Genomic DNA, 22,167 nt, shown 5'->3' on the forward strand with positions numbered 1-22,167 from the left:
GAGGTAGAGAGGCCAGGGATAACTTGAACAAGACGTTCCTTTTAATGGCACCGGCACAGAAAAAGTCGATTCCCGTCTGCCTTTTGTCAATAAACGCAGAAAAGGCCTTTCACAGGGTACATTGGGAGTTCTTGGTCAGGGCTCTTTCACAATTAAGATTGGGACCTAAGTTCTTGAATTCTTGGGGAGAATCCTGGCCCTTTATAATAGACCTACGGCCAGAGTCAGAGCCAAGGGTTTTTTCCTAATCCTTTACGTATTGGGAATGGTACTTGCCAGGGTTGTCCCCTTCCCCTTTTACGTAATAGTAATGGAACACCTGGCCAATGCTATTGAGAACAATCCCAACATACATGGTGTTTAAGTGGGCCAGCGTCATTACAAGGCAGCATTATTCGGGGATGGCCTTTTGCTATATATTTCTCAACCAAGGATCTCACTTACATCACTTCTCAAAGAATTTGAAACCTACAGTCAGCTGAGTAATTTAAAGATCAATTTCAGCAAGTCTGAGGCATTGAATGTTTCCCTACCGGGGAATGACATTCCGCTTGTTAAAGAACATTTTCCACTTCACTGGTGCCCTACATCAATTAAATATTTAGGATTCCAAGTACCCACGGAACTGTCAAAAATCTACTCCCTTAATTATCTGGCTCTATTAGAACGCACTCTGCAGGTTTTAACCACCTAAAATAGGAAACAATTAACGTTTGGTAGAATTAATGTGATAAAAATGGATATCCTGCCCCGTTTTCTCTACCTTTTTCAGGGTGTCCCCACCATCCTCGTTCTTCAGATCCCTTCAGTCAGCAATGTTATGTTTCATATGGGGCAAAACTCAACCTCGTACTGTTTGGCGGATCCTAATTCGACCAAAATCAGCAGGAGGGGTGGGCCTACCTGACCTCAAAATTTACCATCAGGCCTCTGTCTTAGTGCGGCTAATAGATTGGCCCTACAATTTGCATACCAAGCAATGGGTGAGATTAGAACAATATAGCTCCTTGATTCCTATATGCGCACTACCATGGGTGTCCACCCGGCATGTGGAGATAGAACCTCAAAAATTGTTTCTCGCTCAAACCCTGAAACTTTAGAGATCCCATATTTAGCGGAGAATCCTCTCCCGACCTTTTAGCCCCATCACGCCACTGTCTAAAGAACCATGTTCTTAGGTTGCTCAAGTCATGAGGACTTGCGCATGCAAGCTCCAATTCCATAACACGCTGAGTTGCTAGACTTGGCTACATCATTCAAACTTTCATGGTTGGAAATGGCACAGTTCGGAACCTTCCTTAAACAACCAGGGAACCCAGCTGCCTTCAATTCCCCACTCAACCCCTTTGAGACTCTTTTTCGCACCACATTGCCTCTGGAACATTGCATCTCACAGATTTATGATCTCCTCATAAGAGGGAATCAGACAGCCCTTTCTCGACAAATGGGCTAGGGACTTAAACATCTCCCTATCTCCTAGGGACTGAGATAAGGCATTTTGATTCTCTCTAGATGGTAGAGTCCCAACTCTGCTGCATTCCATTTATCCCTCAATCCAGGACATGTGTTGGAGATGCGAAGTGAACAGAGACAATGGGAGCCCGATTCGTGTTTTCCCGACGTGTTACCCGAATATTTCTGATTTGCGCCGATTTCCCCTGAATTGCCCCGGGATTTTGGCATGCACGCAACGGAAACCCAACAGATTCGTAAAAACCGCCGTATTTAAAAAACAAAATCTGTTGCGGAGCTTGCACTTACCTTCACTCAGCCCGGCTCGGTGAACTCCAGCACGTTCCGATGCTTTTCAGTGCAGCAGCACCACATGGGGGACGGCGGAGAAACTACCTTAATGAATCCCGGCCGGACCCGAATCCAGACCCGCCGCTGGATCGCGAATGGACGGGGTAAGTAAATCTGACCCAATATGTTTGGAAATATCTTTCTGGAACCAGCTGTTCGAGGTAACATCCGAAGTAACAGGCATGGTGGCTCCCAAAACTTCAGAGGTGGTCCTGCTTTTTATACTTCCGGGTTCTATACAAAAGGAAAAAAGTAGTCTCCTGAGATTCTTCCTTATAGCGACTTGCACAGTCATTCCCCGTTTATGGTGCATCACCACACCTCCTTCCATTTCGGACTGTGCCCAAGAACTGATCCACATCTATCGAATGGAGGATACCCTTGAGGGGCTGATACCCTTGGCACTACTGAGAAATTCATAAAATTGTGGAAGCCGTGTATGATATTCAGGAAGTCTCTGAGACTCAAAGCTCTCTTGAGCACGGGCATCAGCGCAGGGCATAGGAACAAAGCTTTCTTGAAGGCACAAGGCACGAAGATCCGGGTGTGCAGGGAGAGGCTGCTTTTTATAGAATTCTGGGAAATGGCCAGCGCCAATTAACAATGCGCTGACCCTTTAAATCTTCTGAAGCCGGCGCAGGAACGCCCTAGGAGACTGGTATGCCCTTGCACGGCCAGAGGACCGGGAGCAGGAACCGGGACAGGTAAGAGGCGCAGGCGTCAAGCTTGCGATCATGAAGGGGCACGGGACCACCCTAGACAATCTATATTTAGACCAAACAAATTGAACAGAAAAAAAAATCCAACAGAATCGACCAAAGAGGATCTTGAGAAAATTCATTATGAACTATAGGTAGTCCACGGGTTACGTACAAGATAGGTTCTGTAGCTTTGTTCTTAAGTTGAATTTGTGTGTAAGTCAGAACTGTATATTTTATAATTCTAACTCCAGACAAATTTTTTTTGGTCTCAGTGTGTCAATTGGATTTTAAAAATGTTGGGTTGTCATAAGAACCAGGATTAATAATAAAGCTTCATTGCAGATACCTTTTAATAACCGTTATAGCTTTTTATTATAGCCTAGGGCTAAAGTACAGTGTCGGGCTTCGGGGGTAGTGACTGGACCACTGTGGATGATGACACAAGTCAACACCTGGGACAGGAATCTAAGTGCGACCCGGTCTTCACCAGAGCCCACCACAAAGCAGGTTGGTCTTGCTGTGGCATGGTGCCACCAGGTCGCTCCACAGACGGTCAGGGCTGGCAGTGGAGGAGCGAAGTCAAGAACAGGTCCGGGGTCACAACAGGAAATCAAAACACAAGCACGAGACACAGGGAACAGCTTTCTCATCAGCAATAGCATGAAGATCTGGCAGGGAATGCTGGTAGAAGCCGGCCTTTATGGGATTTTGGGAAGTGACTTCCGCAAGTGCCGGGATGGAAGCAGGAGCACGGAGAGTTAAGTGAGGTCCGGGGGTATAGGAAGGGCAAGCACCACAGAGATCGCAGGGTGCTCCTGCGATCCGAGATGACAGTACCCCAACTTTCGGCCTCCCCCTCTTCTTGGTCTGGAGAAACCTTTGCAGGAGGTTACCGTCCAGAATATTCTCCTCTGGCTCCCAGGATCTCTCCTCAGGCCCGAACCCCTTCCAGTTGACAAGGAAGAACCGCTTACCTCTTACGGACTTCATGGCCAGTACCTCTTTAACCTCTTAGACGTCTGTTGAATCTGCCTCTGGAGCAGGAGGTTCAGTAGGGAGACATGGAACAAGTTCGGAATGCACATAGATGGGAGGAAGGCGGAGCTTATAGGCCACAGGATTTATGCGCTTTAACACCACAAAACAACTAAGAAATCATGGAACAAGCTTGTAACTGGGAATCTTCAGTCGGTTGTATCTAGAAGATAAACACACCTTGTCACCCGGAGAGAAGACAGGAGGAGTCCTACGTTTTTTATCAGACTTGGTGTGAGCCGGGGACTGAAGTAGAGACTGGCGGGTCTGTTTCCAGATAGATTTGAGGTCCTGCATCAAGTCTTCAACCGTGGGGACATCCGAAGGAACTTACAGAAGGTGGGGGTGGAATTTGTCCATAGACAATGAAGAAAGGAGCTGCCTCGGCAGCCTCAGAGTCCAGAGAGTTGTAGAATAACTCTGCCCATGGTAACAGACTGAACCAATCATCCTGCCAGGCAGACACACAATGGTGGAGATAACAGCCCAAAGTCTGGTTCACCCTTTCCACTTGACCATTCGACTGAGAGTGGTAAGCAGAAGAGAAGTCCAGAGTCACTTGCAACTGATTGCACAAGGATCGCCAGAACTTGGACACAAACTGCACCCCTCAATCAGACACTATGTGCTGAGGAACTCCTTACAGCCGGAAGATGTGTTGAAAGAACAAGTTTGCAAGACGTGGAGCAGATGGGAGACCTGAAAGGGAAACATAATGGGACATCTCGGAAAACCAGTCAGTCACCATCCAGATGACGGTATTGCCAGAGGAAGGTGGAAGGTCCATGAAAAAGTCCATAGCCACATGCAAGCACAGCCGGTTTCAGGTGGGAAGGCCTATTACGGGCACCGGAAGTCCCAAAATGCCTTACATTATTGACCAGGTCCTGCCACCAGTCGTAGCAGGAGAGGAGGGCACAGAGTGTTGCACCCCAGAGTGCCCAGCCAGACACGAAGAATGTCCCCAAGACAAAATCCTCTTCCGCAGTGCAGGTTGGACATACGTCTTCTTGGGGGGAAGCTGCCGAAGATCCACCAGGACGGCAACAACCAGTTGTTCAGGAGAGATAATGAGCGGCTCTTCTCCAAGGGCATCTTTGGGCATGTAAAAGGGCATCTTTGGGCATGCTTTGATATTCTTCTTCACAGGACAAAAGTAGATCAACAGGTTAAAGCGTGAGAATAAAAGCGACCAAGGGGTTTGCCTCAGATTAAGACACTGGGCTGTCTGGAGTTACAGGAGATTTTTATGATCTGTATATACATAGACCGGGATGGTAAGCTCCTTCCAGTAGATATCGCCATTCCTCCAGGGCAAGTTTGATGTCCAAAAGTTCTCTATCTCCTATAGAGTAATTCCTCTCAGCAGGTTAAAAAGTTTTAAACCGTGGCCTTTTTAAGCCTGCGATAGTCAATGCAAGGACAGAGTGACCCATTCTTCTTGGTCACAAAAAAGAAGCCTGCACCATTCTGAGAGGAGGACTTACGTATAAACCCTCTCTGCAGGTTCTCTTTAATGGCAGCGATCTTAGGAACGAATAGATGGTACACCTAGCCCCGGTGAGGAGAGGTACCTGGCAGGAGATCCACCGGGCAGTCGTAGGGACGATGTGGCGGCAATGTCTCTGCTTGCTTTTTGGAAAAAACAATGACAAAGTCCCGGAAACACATAGGTAGGACTTCCAGAGACTTGAGAGCTACAAAGGAGACCTGAACAGGTACTTGAAGAGGCACCACCATGCAGCGAGACAGACATCTCAGGGCTCTAATAAAGTATTTCCCGCGTCATCCAGTTGAGAACAGGTGCATGGAGCTGCAGCTACAGAAGGGCCAGCAGGAGAGATGAGTTAGAGCACGGCAGTACGTAGGACAGTATCTCCTTTTGCAGAGCACCGACTTGCAGGGAAATAGGCTCAGTGCGATACCTGACCGGATAGGAGAGGATTTGTCTGCTGAACAAGGAGATGACCAGAGGCTTTTCAAGAAGGACCACAGGGATGTGGTGCTAGGAGACCAGAGTGGCATCCAGGAAGTTCCCCGCAGAACTGGAGCCCAAGAAAGCAGCGACTTGGATCTGGGTGTGGGTGCCAAAGCTGAGGAGCAGAGGAATAGTCAGGCGTGGAGAAGCTTTGCTCACACCTACGTACGCTTCTCCTAAGAACCCTAGGTGCTGGCGTTTCCCAGGCGGAAACGGATAGTACAAGTCCCAATGAAGTGCTCTGGACTGGCACAGTACAGGCAAAGATTCTCCTGACGACGTCTTGAGCATTCCTGGAAGGAGAGTCAGACTTTGTCTGCCTGCATAAGCTCCTCCACAGAGGGTACGGCCGTAGGCTGGAGCGTCCTTAGGAAGGCATGTGTCAAGCAGGGTAGACATTGAACCCAGCCTTGCGGATGATCAAGACATAACTCCTCAGCACGCTCCGTAAACCGCACATCGATCCGAGTGGTTAGTGTGATGAGACCACTCAGAGTAGACGGCAGGCCAACGCGACCTTAACTTGAGCCGAAAGTCCTTTTTTAAAGGCCGCAGACAAGGCTGCATAATTCCAGGAGAGTTCGGAGAACAGGGTACGGAACTGAACTGCATACTCTCCCACGGACGAGTCCCCATGTTGCAGTCTCAGTAGCTGTGACTGGATCGGCTCTGTCCTATAGAGGAGTAGCCTAGGCCAGGGCCTTCCCGGAGAGGAGGCTGATGATGAATGCCACCTTGGATTGCTCAGTGACAAACTGAGACTTGTGCAGGGAGCACTGGGTAATAAAGCCCCATTGCACAGCTTGGAATCCCCCTCATACTTCGTAAGCATGGAGAGTCTCAGTAGTTAGCCAAAAATAAATATATAGATGCCAAGCGAGGTTGCCATACACAGTTTTGGGGGCCAATGACGCTCTCACCTTTCAAATATTAATCTTAAACCAGCTAGTCAAGTGAGATAACTAAAATTTATAACTTTTTATTAGATATGCATTAAAAACCAACATCTAAATAGTATCAAATAACAGTAAAATCATACAGTGCATCCAGCCCGGATGGTCATCGTATCACTGGGATCAAAAAATGTACACACCAAATCCTCAGATAGAAAGCCTCTTGATCTCTTACAGAAACATAGATGTAGTAGAAAATATTAACATCTTACCATACATGCTGGTATCTGTATAGAGGTACCTGGTGAGTTTCTGGGTCGGGAGTTGCTGGGGAGGATGGGATGTGAGGAAAAATCAATAGTGCCCCTACACTGTCCCGGAGTTGTCTCCTGCCCTTATAAGGGCAGTACCATTCAGACTTGCCCTATGAAAAAGCAAAAATACCCCCGCATCCCCCTACCCTGACACATTTCTTCACACATGGGATTCATTAGAGGGTCTACATCGGTGAAAGTGAAATGCGGACATTAGCAGTTAGATACAGTGGCCCCTGTTATGTGGTCACTAAGGGGTATCAAATGTGCAAAGTGACTAATACAGTGATAAGCACTCCACAGTGGGGCCCAAGTGAAGTGGCCACACCTATGATCCCTAGCTGGATATCAGCTATATTAATGTCTATGGAGGCATGGGGGAAGCTAAAAAAAAGGGTCTCTGGTGACAGGTTCCCTTTAAAGGGGTTTTCCCATGAAAGAAAGTTCTAAAATTTTAATCTTCTAGTGATGTTTACACAATAAAGAAAATTTTTAACACCTTTAACCCCAGCAATATTAGTAATCCTCCAAAATCTGATCACCTCAAAAAGTAGGTACAACATCCAATTGGTGAATAAAACGTAACTTTTACTTCATAAATATTGACATAAGAAGGACTTATTTGTAATTTGTAATAATATATTTGGAAAGATTCACCATGGCAGTTAAAAATAATGAATGGGCAATAGCAATATGTTTATGAAGTAACGGTAAGTACATCAAGTAATAATACCTGTAATAGGTTGCTTAACATAGCTTGTTGCCTGCCAGAAGTGAGTGGTATCAGGTATCCGATGCCGTTATTTTTTTGTGCTTAGCTAATCCAGATGTATTTGCCTTAAATAAGTGTACAATCAATAAGAGATCTAGTGTTATGGCTAAGGTATAGAAGGTACAGAGTAGATATGGTGACCCTGGCACCAGCGTACCTGTCCCTGGAATTACCATGTCAAGTATGAGCCTAGAACACCCTAGTAGCACAACTCCTAGCCATAGACCTAGATGACTACCACCCTGTCAGGAACCTGTCCCTAAAGCTAACTAACTCTAATACAAACTGCTGGTGAATAATGGTCCCAGTAAAGTTATTTGGGAAAAGAATTAGTGATAGGAGAAACAGTAAAAAAAAATTGTACAGAAAGTACATAAAAAATCAACAAAAGACTTTAAATGTATCACCTACCCTGTATGGGTGAGATCCTAGTGAAGCACCTAATCCGTGGTGCTAGTACAGCAGTAGTACGGCACATTGGTCACTATAACTGCTCTGTGGCCAATGGGTCAGGGAACTGCCATAGATGACTAGTGTTTAAATTAGAAAGTTGGCTTTCTTGTACCTGCAGAGACGCCCCACAAAGAGGGTTGACGCACCTCCAATCGTTGGAGGTTTAGGACAATGTCACTTGATGGAGGAGGGATGGGCAAACTGCGCCAGGCCACTGGCAGAGAGAAGGGCCGAAACACCCTAAAATCAGGATGGAAGTAGGTGGTAGCGCATGTGTCAGATGCTGTGGACATCATATTGTGTATGGGCATGTCATGACCATCAAATAGGAGAGTATAACAGTTAAATGCAAAAATATGAAATAAGTGTTCGCTCACCCATGGGTAGTTTCCTCGAGGTGTAAAGTGCAGTGCTCGCAGGGGGTAGCCTGGTCCGACCCAAGTAAAAATAGGTATTGCAAAAGAAAGGATTAATCCTTCAGCACCAGCTCAGTTAAAACAGTATACAGGGCCGTGACATCACACAATAGCCAAGAATATGAGGGTAACCACTGAAAATCACTAAGAGCAGACAGGATGGTTTTGCTGTCCCTAATATGACCTGGTAGACGGGTGACCAAGGGTTGGATCGGGCCGGTATGCACTAATGTTTATGGTAAATTTATCATGTTGATTGGAGGATATCTCCAACGGCCTCTCTCCTTACTGACCACACTGCAAGCTGATCGGGCGATAAGCTTCCTATGAATGCCGGCAACTTGGAGGATGGACATTTTTACCTACCCGATTGGCTACATGCTTTGGGAGTGGCCATATCTTTATAGTCTTGGCGTTTTCACGCTGCGTTTATTATTAGCCGTTACCCCTGATGAAGCCAGTTTACTGGTGAAACATGTTGAGGGGCTAATTATCATAAATTTTAACTAGCAGTGTCACCTACCTAATAGTTCTCGTCAGTGTGAGTTGCACATGCACAGCAATCTAGTTAGGAGCTCTCTTGTCATATGTGATCCAAAGGAAATGAGAGCTTACCAATTTTTGCCAGCATCGGTGCAATATACCGCACATCTATTTTTAAAAGCTCTCTCACGACGTGTGTCAACACTTTATGAGTATAGCTCATAGCCAGGGCCGATTCTAGCATATTTGCTGCCTAAGGCGAATATTAAAATGCTGCCCCCCACCCTACTCCTGTTCCATTGCCCGTGCTCTGTTCAGTAAAGCTGAAAACTTTACTAACAATTAACATCCCCACAGACAGGCACACTGACACTGTGGGGCTCATTTACTAAGGGTCCGCGGACCGCATTTTCGCTGGGTTTCCCGGGGATTTCCGTGTTGCGCACGCGATCAGATTTTGGCGCATCGGCGCACCGGCTTTCACGCGACACAAATCAGGGGGGCGGGCCGTCGGACTTCATCTTCGTTGGACTGTCCAGATCGCGACAGGACCGGGTAAGTAAATGTGCCCCAGTGTGACTGACTACAGGTTCTGAGAGTCATTAGTGGTATCTAGTATCTTATGACAATCTCTTCCATCAGGAGGACTTTATTCCGGGTTCTCCAATCTATGACGTATGAATGCTGAATTCATGGCCAGATATCTTCAGCTCCGTGCAGCACATCTACACCCGGCGTTCCAAAAAATTCCACAGTATGAAGTCTCCTGGATAACAACACTGTGCTCCTAAATAATCTCCTCCACATATAAAACATCCCTTCATTATATATATATTCTACTGGAATTATAGCATGCACAGCACACCAATAAATATACAACACCCCAAATTTATTAATACAGGCTCCCCAACATTTGTTTACATGATGCAAAGTAATCTGTTGTATGCTATAACTAATATATCCCACCCTGTTACATATGATTTTATATACAGTGCTACCCTGACCAATGTAAATATATAGCACCCACCCCCTAATGAATATATACTATATATAATTTATTTATTTTTATAAAGCCCTGCTCTCATATATTTAAAGTGCTTGTTATTCAGCCCCCAATTAAATTATATACAGCTACCATATACAGATCCCCTCCAGCTTAAATAACATCTGTCCCCACATAAACAGCACACCCAGCTTAGTAATACACTGCACCGCATATAGAGCCCCCAGCTTAGTAATATACTGTACCCCATATATAGTCCCCCCAGCTTAGTAATATACTGTATCCCATATACAGCTCTACCAGCTTAGTAATATACTGCATCCCATATACAGCCTCCCAGCTTAGTAATAAACTGTACTCCATATATAGTCCCCCCAGTTTAGTAATATACTGTATCCCATATATAGTCCCCCCAGCTTAGTAATATACTGCATCCCATATACAGCCCCCCTAGTATAAGAAGAATATGTCCCCCATATAAATATACAAAGCCCCCCAGTATAAGAAGAATATGGACCAAATATAAATATACACAGCCCCCCCCCCCCCCAGTATAAAATGAATCTGGCCCCATATAAATATACACAGCCCCCCCCTAGTATAAGAAGAATCTGGTCCCCCAGTATAAAACAAATCTGAACCTATATAAAAATATGTAGAAGCCCCACCCCCACCCTGTTATATTAATATTTTACCTTTATATATATATGACAATTTTATTGAAAAGTGTATATGAAAAAATAATAAAACTTATAATTACCTGCAGACAGAGTTCTCCCACGGCGCCCGTCTCCGATCTTCTCGTGGCTCTTCTGGCAGCCGCGACTCCGCTCAGAGACACAGGCGGTGTGATGTCACCATCCGCCACCTGTGTCCCTGCATAGTGTGGAGCGACGGCAGAAGCCTGAAAGGCGCTGTGTCGCTCTGTATCTAAATCGCACCTGTGTCTTAAAGAGACAGGTGTGATTTATTTATCTGGGCGCCCGAATCGTCCACATTATAGTGGCAAAATGCCGCTCTTAAAGGGCTACGCATTCTGCCGCCTGACAGATGCGGCCATGCTCATAGGGAGGCTCTACACTTTAAATAATTATATCTCCACGTTGGGCTTGTACACAATACTAAGCACCCTGCCATAGGGTGCTTGCTTAGACAATCCATCGTCTAGTACTCTAGGGGTCACTGTATGTTGACACCTTTGACACTATTATAATATTTGAGTGAATACTGTATAAGCCCCACTGTTGGAGTCTGTAGGATATTTATCCTAGCTAAAATAACTACAGGTTGTGTCAGTTAAGACTGTATAAATCCTTCTACAGAGCTCACAGGATATTTATCCTAGCTACAAGACATTAAAAGTGAATTTAAGCTCTTTACTCATTATCAGTAAAGTATGTGTATTAAACCATCATAGACACTCTTCCACATAGGAGTTTTTCATGGTGCTCCCTTAGACCGCCTGCTCAGTGGCACTCTATAGCCCTACTCTGAAGGGTGACAGTCTATATTCCCTAAGGTATATTATTTTTAGCACTGATAGGGTCTTCTATTTGAGCCCCTGTAAAATATATTCTAAAAGGGATACATACATTTTCTACCCAGACACTGACGAGACACATGGTTTATTGTTCACTGTGCTTTTAACCCAATTTCATCCCCAAGTTATTTCATAGCACAGCTATTACTCTATTAATGTTTGGTTATCATAAAAGTTATGTTTCATGTAAATCTTTGTCCGGATATGAGCATATTTTCTGCCAATGGCAGTTCTGTACAATGGGCCTATAACACAATGTATATTTTTATTATTAATTCATGAAAGTACACATAACAAAACAACATTTAAAATCAATGAAAAGTACACAAGCACTACACAAAAACAAAGGAAGGAGAAAAGACTATCCTCAGGGGAGGATGGTCTTTTCTCCTTCCTTTGTATTGTTTAGTAATTGTGTACTTTTAATGGCTTTTAAATGTTGTTTTGTTATGTGTACTTTCATGAATTAATAATAAAATATACATTGTGTTATAGGCCCTTTGTAGTACACTTCTTTTCTTGTGTTCATTATGATATTTTATGGTGTGTGGGCCGGTTTAAGAATAGTCAGTTTTGCACGCCCAACTCTGTTATGTGGCTACTGGATATGGATTCATCATTGGGATGCTGTAAACAAAGGACATTGTTCATGAAAATGCATTTTAGTATAAAATGAATTGCTTGATTAAGTTTGTGTTCCATGTACCTGTCCACAGGACTTGTGACAGCTGATTGTTAAAAATATGTTCTATGACCATTAGAGAACGGACTTATTTGACGTCACATATAGTTGTGAATAAATCCATGTCCTTGTATGGTGCAAAACTTAACCCTTTGGAAAATAAGCGCACTTGATTGGAGGTAAGAAAACAGGCTGAGAGTGAACCACATTGTGGGTATGTTCTATTTCTTTTTGTTCTTGTTTGTCTTTCAAGTGACATATTGGGGTACATTTACTGAAGTGCATTGTTCCGACGATAATGCATTCTGGTGTGATTCACTAAGATTGTGCACCTGATATCCTGCAACTGTAGCATGTAATTGCGACACAATTTTAAAGTTAAATCCCGTACTCAGTCCAAATCCGTCAGCTTGCCCCCGATTTCTGTCGCATGAGAAAAACCGATAGTGTGCTACACAATCCCCTTCTACATACCTGTCCCAGCCGTGCAATCCCCATAAACGTTGGGAAGTCCGACAGAAATGCGATCCGTGGACCCTTAGTAAATAAGCCCCATTGATTTGCTTTTTTGGTAATTCCTCCCCACTCGTCTTGCTTTTTTGAAAACAGGAGTGGAGAGAGAGAGACACCTTCACACCACCTCCTCCTCCATGCTTTATGGTAGGAACCAGGCATGAAGAGTCCATTTGTTCATCTTTTCTGCGTTGCACAAAGACACAGTGGTTGGAACCAAAGATCTCAAATTTGGACTCATCATACCAAAACACAAATTTCCACTGATCTTATGGCCATCCCTTGAGTTTTTTAGTCCAAACAAGTCTCATGTGCTTGTTGCCTGTCCTTAGCAGTGGTTTCCTAGCAGCTATTTTACCATGAAGGCTGCTGCACACATCTCCTCTTACCAGTTGTTGTAGAGATGTGTCTGCTGCTAGAACTCTGCTTGGCATTGACCTCGTCTCTAATCTGAGCTGCTGTTAACTTGTGATTTCCTAGGCTAGTGACGCGGATGAACTTATCCCCCGCAGCAGAGGTGATTCTTTGTCTATTCCAAATGTGTTAATTCATAGTTTTGATGCCTTAAATGTGAATCAGAAATTTTCATAGGACACTTGGCTAAAATAAGGACCACCTGTTTGATGAAAAAATGTAAAAGTTATACCTCTCAGAATAAGGTGAGCTACATATATGCTTGGTTGGAGTGAAAGTACCCATGTGTTGATTGGATGCCACAAACTGAGCACAGTTCAGTGGACTGTAACATACCACATTTGTTAGTGTTGCCACTGCTATTCAGCCAACAGACTCCTTACATCATATGTAACTGTGATAAAGGGTTCAAGTCCCATCCAGGTCAACATCTACAAAGAGTTTGTATGTTCCTTCTGCATTTGCGTGGGTTTCCTCCGGGTCCTCCTGTTTCCTCCCACACTCCAAAACATACTGGTGGGTTGATTAGATTGTGAGCCCCATGGGGACAGTGACCGATTAGGCAAGCTTTGTGCAGCACTATGGAATCTGTAGGCGCTATATAAATAAATAATAATTATTATTATTATTAACTCCCACATATTGCATTGTTCTCAGTTCATGGGACCGGATCAACATATGGGCCCATTTTGATGGATCGAACATGTTCATGTGCAGCCGGTCTTATACATTGTTGTGCAAAAGTAGTGAAACATTAAAAAAATCAAGTTGATTATACTCTGAAAAAGTGACAGCATTAAAAAAATACAACAGCTGATGCCAAAAATGAAGCCAAAAAGGAATCTTTGACCTTGCAAAAATAAAAAAAATCCTGTTTTAAGAATGGCAAGGATGGAAAAACACTTGGCAGGCAAGTGTTCAAATTGGTATATGTTACACCACTACAGTAGTGCACAAACCGGCTTCCCATGTATCATATCCTGCCATGTAGTATCAGTGGCAGCTTGGTGCTGCCGTCTTGTGGTAATAAATGTGTAGAACAGTCTATATGCACAGGCTGCCCTACACATTTATTACCATTAGATGGCAGCACCACTAGGAGCACAAAGCTGGCCCCTGACGTCAGACGCATTATACAGTAGAGTTCAACAATCCTGTTCCGGGGTATGCTGAAGGTTATTGAGCCCGTGCGCTGCGCAGGATGGAAGCGGCTGCTGACCCTGAGTTACAGAGTTTCATTGAAGCAGAAACTCAGAAACAGCGGTTTCAAGGACTCGTCCACCAGCTAACCGAGCTGTGTTGGGTGAGTGATTTACCGTATTTACTCATCTTTGTAACCGGGGAAGCAGTGTATGCCAGGAGAGGGTCACAGACGAGCGATTCTCCCGGTGATCATGCCTGGCACTGTAACGATTCCCTGCCTAGGGGCCACTTCACGAGGGAAGAAATGGGACACAAGTTGGGTTCCTGCACAGTTTGGGGACTAATCGGAGCAGGAAGATGGATTCATGAATCTGAGCGATGCTATTGGCTGGGAAAGCTGCGGCGAGAAATAGCCATGAGCACTGCAGGGGCAGGAGGGCACAGAGTGCTGATATCACCCGAGCTACAGACATGGGCACTGCAGGGGCAGGAGGGCACAGTGTGCTGATATCACCCGAGCTACAGACATGGGCACTGCAGGGGCAGGAGGGCACACTGTGCTGATATCACCCGAGCTACAGACATGGGCACTGCAGGGGCAGGAGGGCACACTGTGCTGATATCACCCGAGCTACAGACATGGGCACTGCAGGGGCAGGAGGGCACACTGTGCTGATATCACCCGAGCTACAGACATGGGCACTGCAGGGGCAGGAGGGCACAGAGTGCTGATATCACCCGAGCTACAGACATGGGCACTGCAGGGGCAGGAGGGCACACTGTGCTGATATCACCCGAGCTACAGACATGGGCACTGCAGGGGCAGGAGGGCACAGTGTGCTGATATCACCCGAGCTACAGACATGGGCACTGCAGGGGCAGGAGGGCACACTGTGCTGATATCACCCGTGCTACAGACATGGGCACTGCAGGGGCAGGAGGGCACACTGTGCTGATATCACCCGTGCTACAGACATGGGCACTGCAGGGGCAGGAGGGCACACTGTGCTGATATCACCCGTGCTACAGACATGGGCACTGCAGGGGCAGGAGGGCACACTGTGCTGATGTCACCCGAGCTACAGACATGGGCACTGCATGAGCAGGAGGGCACAGTGTGCTGATATCACCCGAGCTACAGACATGGGCACTGCAGGGGCAGGAGGGCACACTGTGCTGATATCACCCGAGCTACAGACATGGGCACTGCAGGGGCAGGAGGGCACACTGTGCTGATATCACCCGAGCTACAGACATGGGCACTGCAGGGGCAGGAGGGCACACTGTGCTGATATCACCCGTGCTACAGACATGGGCACTGCAGGGGCAGGAGGGCACAGTGTGCTGATATCACCCGAGCTACAGACATGGGCACTGCATGAGCAGGAGGGCACACTGTGCTGATGTCACCCGAGCTACAGACATGGGCACTGCATGAGCAGGAGGGCACACTGTGCTGATATCACCCGAGCTACAGACATGGGCACTGCATGAGCAGGAGGGCACACTGTGCTGATGTCACCCGAGCTACAGACATGGGCACTGCAGGGGCAGGAGGGCACATTGTACTGATATCACCCGAGCTACAGACAAGGGCACTGCATGAGCAGGAGGGCACACTGTGCTGATATCACCCGAGCTACAGACATGGGCACTGCAGGTGCAGGAGGGCACAGTGTGCTGATATCACCCGAGCTACAGACATGGGGGCACAGTGTACTGATATCACCCAGTCATCCTACAGACATGGGCACTGCAGGGGCAGGAGGGCACACTGTACTGATATCACCCGAACTACAGACATGGGGGCACAGTGTACTGATATCACCCAGTCATCCTACAGACATGGGCACTGCAGGGGCAGGAGGGCACACTGTACTGATATCACCCGAACTACAGACATGGGGGCACAGTGTACTGATATCACCCAGTCATCCTACAGACATGGGCACTGCAGGGACAGGAGGGCACACTGTACTGATATCACCCGAACTACAGACATGGGGGCACAGTGTACTGATATCACCCAGTCATCCTACAGACATGGGCACTGCAGGGGCAGGAGGGCACACTGTACTGATATCACCCGAACTACAGACATGGGGGCACAGTGTACTGATATCACCCAGTCATCCTACAGACATGGGCACTGCAGGGGCAGGAGGGCACACTGTACTGATATCACCCGAACTACAGACATGGGGGCACAGTGTACTGATATCACCCAGTCATCCTACAGACATGGGCACTGCAGGGGCAGGAGGGCACAGTGTGCTGATATCACCCGAGCTACAGACATGGGGGCACAGTGTACTGATATCACCCAGTCATCCTACAGACATGGGCACTGCAGGGGCAGGAGGGCACACTGTACTGATATCACCCGAACTACAGACATGGGGGCACAGTGTACTGATATCACCCAGTCATCCTACAGACATGGGCACTGCAGGGGCAGGAGGGCACACTGTACTGATATCACCCGAACTACAGACATGGGGGCACAGTGTACTGATATCACCCAGTCATCCTACAGACATGGGCACTGCAGGGGCAGGAGGGCACACTGTACTGATATCACCCGAACTACAGACATGGGGGCACAGTGTACTGATATAACCCAGTCATCCTACAGACATGGGCACTGCAGGGGCAGGAGGGCACAGTGTGCTGATATCACCCGAGCTACAGACATGGGGGCACAGTGTACTGATATCACCCAGTCATCCTACAGACATGGGCACTGCAGGGGCAGGAGGGCACACTGTACTGATATCACCCGAACTACAGACATGGGGGCACAGTGTACTGATATCACCCAGTCATCCTACAGACATGGGCACTGCAGGGGCAGGAGGGCACACTGTACTGATATCACCCGAGTCATCATACAGACAGGGGCCCTGCGGGTCGCAGGAGGGCTGACATTACCCGAGTCCTCTTACAGAATAGTGATGGGAAATTGTCTTAGTGACAGCAAGGGACGTTGATAGGAGTAGTAGTACTGTTTCTGTATTTACCAGATAAGAGTAGTAGGGCTGTGTTATACCCAGATAATGTAGGACAGAAGTATTAATCCTGTATACACAAGCTACAAGGGATAAGATCAATAGTGCTCTGCTCAAATATACAGGATAGGAGTAATGCTTTGCTATTATATTCAGAATAAGAGGTTATAGTAATGTGCTATGCTTTTATACACAGGCCAAGTATAGTAGTACTGTGCAGTGCCCACATCAGGTGCTATACCAGGCTATAGCATGGCACTAGTACTCCTAACCTGTATAGGTATAGTGAGTAGTAGTGCCATGCTATAGCCCGGGTGTAGGATAAGATTAGTAATGCTCTGTGATGCCCAGATAATGTAGGATAGTAGTAGCAGTGATGTAGCAGTAGCAGCCTGGTATTTAGGATAGGTGTAGTAGAGCTGTGCTATAGATATAAGACAGTGATGGCGAACCTATGACACGCGTAGTCATTTTTGCTGACACGCGGCCGCCCAGCGCCCGCTGTCCGCCCCCCTCCCTGTGTAATGTGCTGCCCCAGTGTAATGTGCTACCCCTATGTTAATGTCCCGCCCCCGTCCTTGTGTTAATGTCCCTGTGTAATGTGCTGCCCCTGTGTTAATGTCCCTCCCCCGTCCCTGTGTTTCTGCCCCCTGCTTACCTGTCCGGCGCCGCGTTGGTCCGCCCACCTTCTGCAGCTCCTCCAGGCTGCAATGCGCGCTGCTCGTCACGTGACTGAGGCGACCTGACGTCAGGTCACGTCAGTCACGTGACCCGAGGCGCGCGGTGCAACCTGGAGGAGCCGAGCCCCCATTATCATCAGACCTGCAGTAAAGCTACAGGGAAGAAGACATCACTGGGTAAGTATGTAAGTTTATTATTATATTATATTTAAAGGGAGGGCACTAGGGGTATTTTAGTAGTAAAGGGAGGCCGCTAGGGGTATTTTAGTAGTAAAGGGAGGCCACTAGGGGTATTTTAGTAGTAAAGGGAGGCCGCTAGGGGTATTTTAACCCCTTAAGGACGGAGGGTTTTTCGGCTCATTTCTCGCTCTCCAACTTCAAAAATCCATAACTTTTTCATTTTTCCGTGTACAGACATGCCGTGTACTGCGAAGCTGAAAAAAAATTCCAAATGTGGAAAAATTGAAAAAAAACTGCACGTGCGTCACGTTCTTGTGGGCTCAGTTTTTACGACTTTCACTCTTCGCTCCAAATAACACGCCTACTTTATTCTTTAGTTCGGTGCGATTGCGGTGATACCAAATTTATATAGGTTTTATTGTGTTTTAATACATTTTAAAAAATTAAACAAATGTGTACAAAAAAGAAAAAAATTTTTTTGCCATCTTCTAACGCTAATAACTTTTTCATACTTTGGCGCACGGAAATGTGTGAGGGGTCATTTTTTGCGAAATGAAGCGACGTTTTCATTGCTACCATTTTGAGGTCTGTGCGACATTTTGATCATTTTTTATTTCATTTTTTATGTTATGTAAAAAGTTGTAAAAGTCGCATTTCGGACATTTGGGCGCCATTTCCCGCCTCGGAGGTCACCGCCGGCCGTAACCGTTTTTATATTTTGATAGATCGGGCATTTTGGGATGCGGCGATACCTAATATGTTTGTGATTTTTACTGTTTACTATGTTTTATATCAGTTCTAGGGAAAGGGGGGTGATTTGAATTTTTAATATTTTATTAATTTTTTTTTTTCTTTTTTTTTTCCACTATCTTTTAGACCATCTAGGGTACATTAACCCTAGATGGTCAGATCGCTGCTACCATATACTGCAATACTTCTGTATTGCAATATATGGCATTTTTGCAGCACATTCATTACAATGAGCCACTGGCTCATTGTAACGAATCTGCAGCTGCCAGATAGCCTCGTGTCAAAAGAAGACATGGCAACCGATCGCCGCCCCCCGATGACGTTCGGGGGCGTGGCGATCGTAAAAAAAGATGGCGGCGCCCGCGCCGCTGTCTTTTAAATGCCGCCGGCGACTTTGCGGGGGGGGTTTAATAGCCGCGGTTATTAGCGGTGGGGGTTTTATGCATTATGCAAAAACCCTCACCTTTGTATGAAGAGGACTCAGCCCGTGAGCCCTCTTCATACATCCCTTATACCTCTGTGCCGTAGAGCTACGGCGCAGAGCGTTAAGGGGTTAATAGTAAAGGGAGGCCGCTGCTGGACATGTTATTAGTAAGAGGAGGCCGCTGCTGGACATGTTATAACAAAATTAGGTTTTTCCTAAAGGTGACACAGCACCCGAGTTATGCTCGTTTTTTTGGCGAATTTTGACACACCAAGCTCAAAAGGTTCCCCGTCACGGATATAAGAGATAGGGGTAGCAGTGCTGGGTATGTTGCAAATATTTGTATTCACCGACAGACTTTATAAAGCTAAAAAAATAATAATAATAATTTCCATTTTTCCCAGCATCTGGACATGCTATATTTTTGCTTGAATAAGTGCTGTGCCCAGATAATGTAGGACAGGAGTAGTAATGCTGTTCAAAGTAGGAGGGATTTAACCCCTTCACGCTCCACGGCGCAGAGGTGCAGTGGGTGTATGAAGAGGGCTCATGGGCTGAGCCCTCTTCGTACAAAGGTGGGGTTTGCTGCATTGTAATGAATACTGTGTAAAAATGCCATATACTGAAATACAGTAGTATTGCAGTACATGGTAGTAACATACAGACCATCTAGGGTTAATGTACCCTAGAAGGTCTAAAAAAAAAAAAAATGGTAAAAAAAATAATTAAAAAATAATTAAAAAAATGTATAATTCAAATCACCCTCCTTTCCCTAGAACTAATATCCAAATCGTGACTTTTATACCATTTTACATCACATTAAAAAAATGGAATAAAAAGTGAACAGAATGTTGGCCAGTCCTCAAAATGTTAGCAATGAAAATGTCATCTCATTTAACAAATGCTGCTGTAGTTGTCCTTTATTGACCCCTATTGAAAACACAAGTTTTTATTTTTATCCCGCATGCTGGATCAACCTTTTTGCTTTCAAGATTGGTAAAAGTCCCCCCCCCCCATCACATGACTTCCTTGTACTCTGCCAGAAAGGAGCCTTAAACCATTGAATCAATGTTTTTGTCTCTTTGGTATGGTAGGAGATATCAGTGCACTGTTAATATGGCTATAGCTGGTAGTTCCTAGAAGTACAGCCGCGTAACTGAAGCAACAGGAATGAAGGCTTGTAGGTACTCCGCTAACAGGATCGAATTTTGTCCCCCATACAATGACCATATTGATGTCAAATATTCCTTGCAGTCTAAGGCATTATACCTGCAGCATGTTGTGTTATCATTGTAAAGCATGGTTAATCTTTGCGTATTGTGTTTTCCAGGAAAAATGTATGGAGAAACCAGGACCAAAGCTAGATGCTCGTTGCGAGAGCTGTTTTGTGAACTGTGTAGAAAGATTTATAGACACAAGTCAATTTATCCTGAACCGATTAGAACAGACGCAGAAATCTAGAGGATCTTTTTCAGAAAGCCTTACAGACTGAAGGATTGAATTCATTTTTAAACAGATAGTCAAGGACATCGCTGTATGACAACATGATGTACAATGCTAACAGTCGGCTAGATTTCTGCTTGTGTTTGTGGACTGCAGACTCTACTGCTCGGAGCTGATCAGCAAGGCTTTCAAGATGTGTCTAGAATGATGTTCACCAATGCTTAGGAGGATAATTATTAAGTCTATAACATTTTATTTCAGTTCATGCATTACAAAGCATGTGATAAATATTTTACAAGCCATATTTGCATATATTTATACATGACTGAACAAACTATAAATAAAATAAGGTATAAATATTGTCATATTTTACATTTCTTAATAAACCAAATTCAAAGTGCTGTCTTTAGTTCCAAAAACTACCCCCAGGGCGAGTTCATAACGCGACGCTAGCGCACAAGGGGCGGAGTTTGGGGCGCTCGCATATGCGTTTCCAGAGAAACGCACGCGATCGGGTTATTAATCGCATGCGTTTCCCAGGAAACGCATATGCGATCGTCCCGAGCCCCGCCCACTGTGCGCTAGCGTCGCGTTATGAACGCGACGATAGCGGAACGTGTGATCGCGCCCCCAAGGCTACTGTTCCTTGCTGACCACTTTAGTACAGGACAGAAGACAAAGAGTCGTTCTGGAGCTCACTGCATCACACTTCACTGTGCAATTAGTTCAGATTGTTGTCAGGAATGCTACTTACACATATTATGGTTCCATCATAAATATGTTCAAGGAAAATGCTGCTGTATTCGAACATAGATAAAGGACTTTGTTCACATTACTAACCAAACTGTGGGTTTAGAATGATGAAAAAAAGATGGAAACTGAAGCTTTCAGGTCTCGTTTTGTATTAAAACTTCAACATTTTGCACTTTTGAAACACTTTAAGGCTACATTCACACTACAGTATGGGGGACGTATATACGGCCGATATATATGTCCCCCATACACTTCTATGGGCTCACGGCACCGTACCGCTCCGTAGCCCAGGGAAAGATAGGACATGTCCTATCTTTCCCCGTATTACGGCGCCGTGTGCCATTAATTCCTATGGAGAGGGGCGGGGGTGAGCTGCGCTCACCTCCTCTCCCCGCGCCCGCCGTGCTATGGTGCGGCGGGCTCACGGCAGTGTGAATTTACACTAAGGGTGATGTCAGACGTGGCGCTTTGTCTGCGCTTGCAAACGCAGACAAAGCCGCGGCGGCCCGATCGCATCAGCGTTTCTATGGAAACGCCTGCGATCGGGAACGAGCCGCCGGTGTGCAGAGAAGTACAGTAGCATTGTAGTGCATGGGATTGATGATAATCAAGTACATATTGCAGAAACATTTTTTGATCCACAGCCATTTAAAATACTGGTAAAACATACAAATGTATAGAATAACAAAAGATGTCCAGCTCTTGTTAGCCTCATCCACCTGTAACATTTCGTTAACATAACTGGGAGCCCACATTGCCTCCAATGCTATATTCAAAGATATTATT

The 22,167-nt window shown here is 45.8% G+C and overlaps 1 protein-coding gene across 1 annotated transcript; it reads left to right on the forward strand.

The window, feature by feature from the left end:
• The first annotated feature begins 14,143 nt into the window (after window positions 1-14,143).
• TIMM8A (translocase of inner mitochondrial membrane 8A) lies at window positions 14,144-20,993 on the forward strand. Its single transcript, XM_072123806.1, has 2 exons — window positions 14,144-14,303; window positions 20,516-20,993. The coding sequence occupies exons 1-2, from the start codon at window positions 14,202-14,204 to the stop codon at window positions 20,675-20,677; spliced, it is 264 nt and encodes an 87-aa protein (XP_071979907.1). The 5' UTR covers window positions 14,144-14,201; the 3' UTR covers window positions 20,678-20,993.
• Window positions 20,994-22,167: the final 1,174 nt, after the last annotated feature.

The sequence above is a fragment of the Engystomops pustulosus genome, chromosome 9 (genome assembly GCF_040894005.1).
Source record: "Engystomops pustulosus chromosome 9, aEngPut4.maternal, whole genome shotgun sequence".
Taxonomy (NCBI): Eukaryota; Metazoa; Chordata; class Amphibia; order Anura; family Leptodactylidae; genus Engystomops; species Engystomops pustulosus.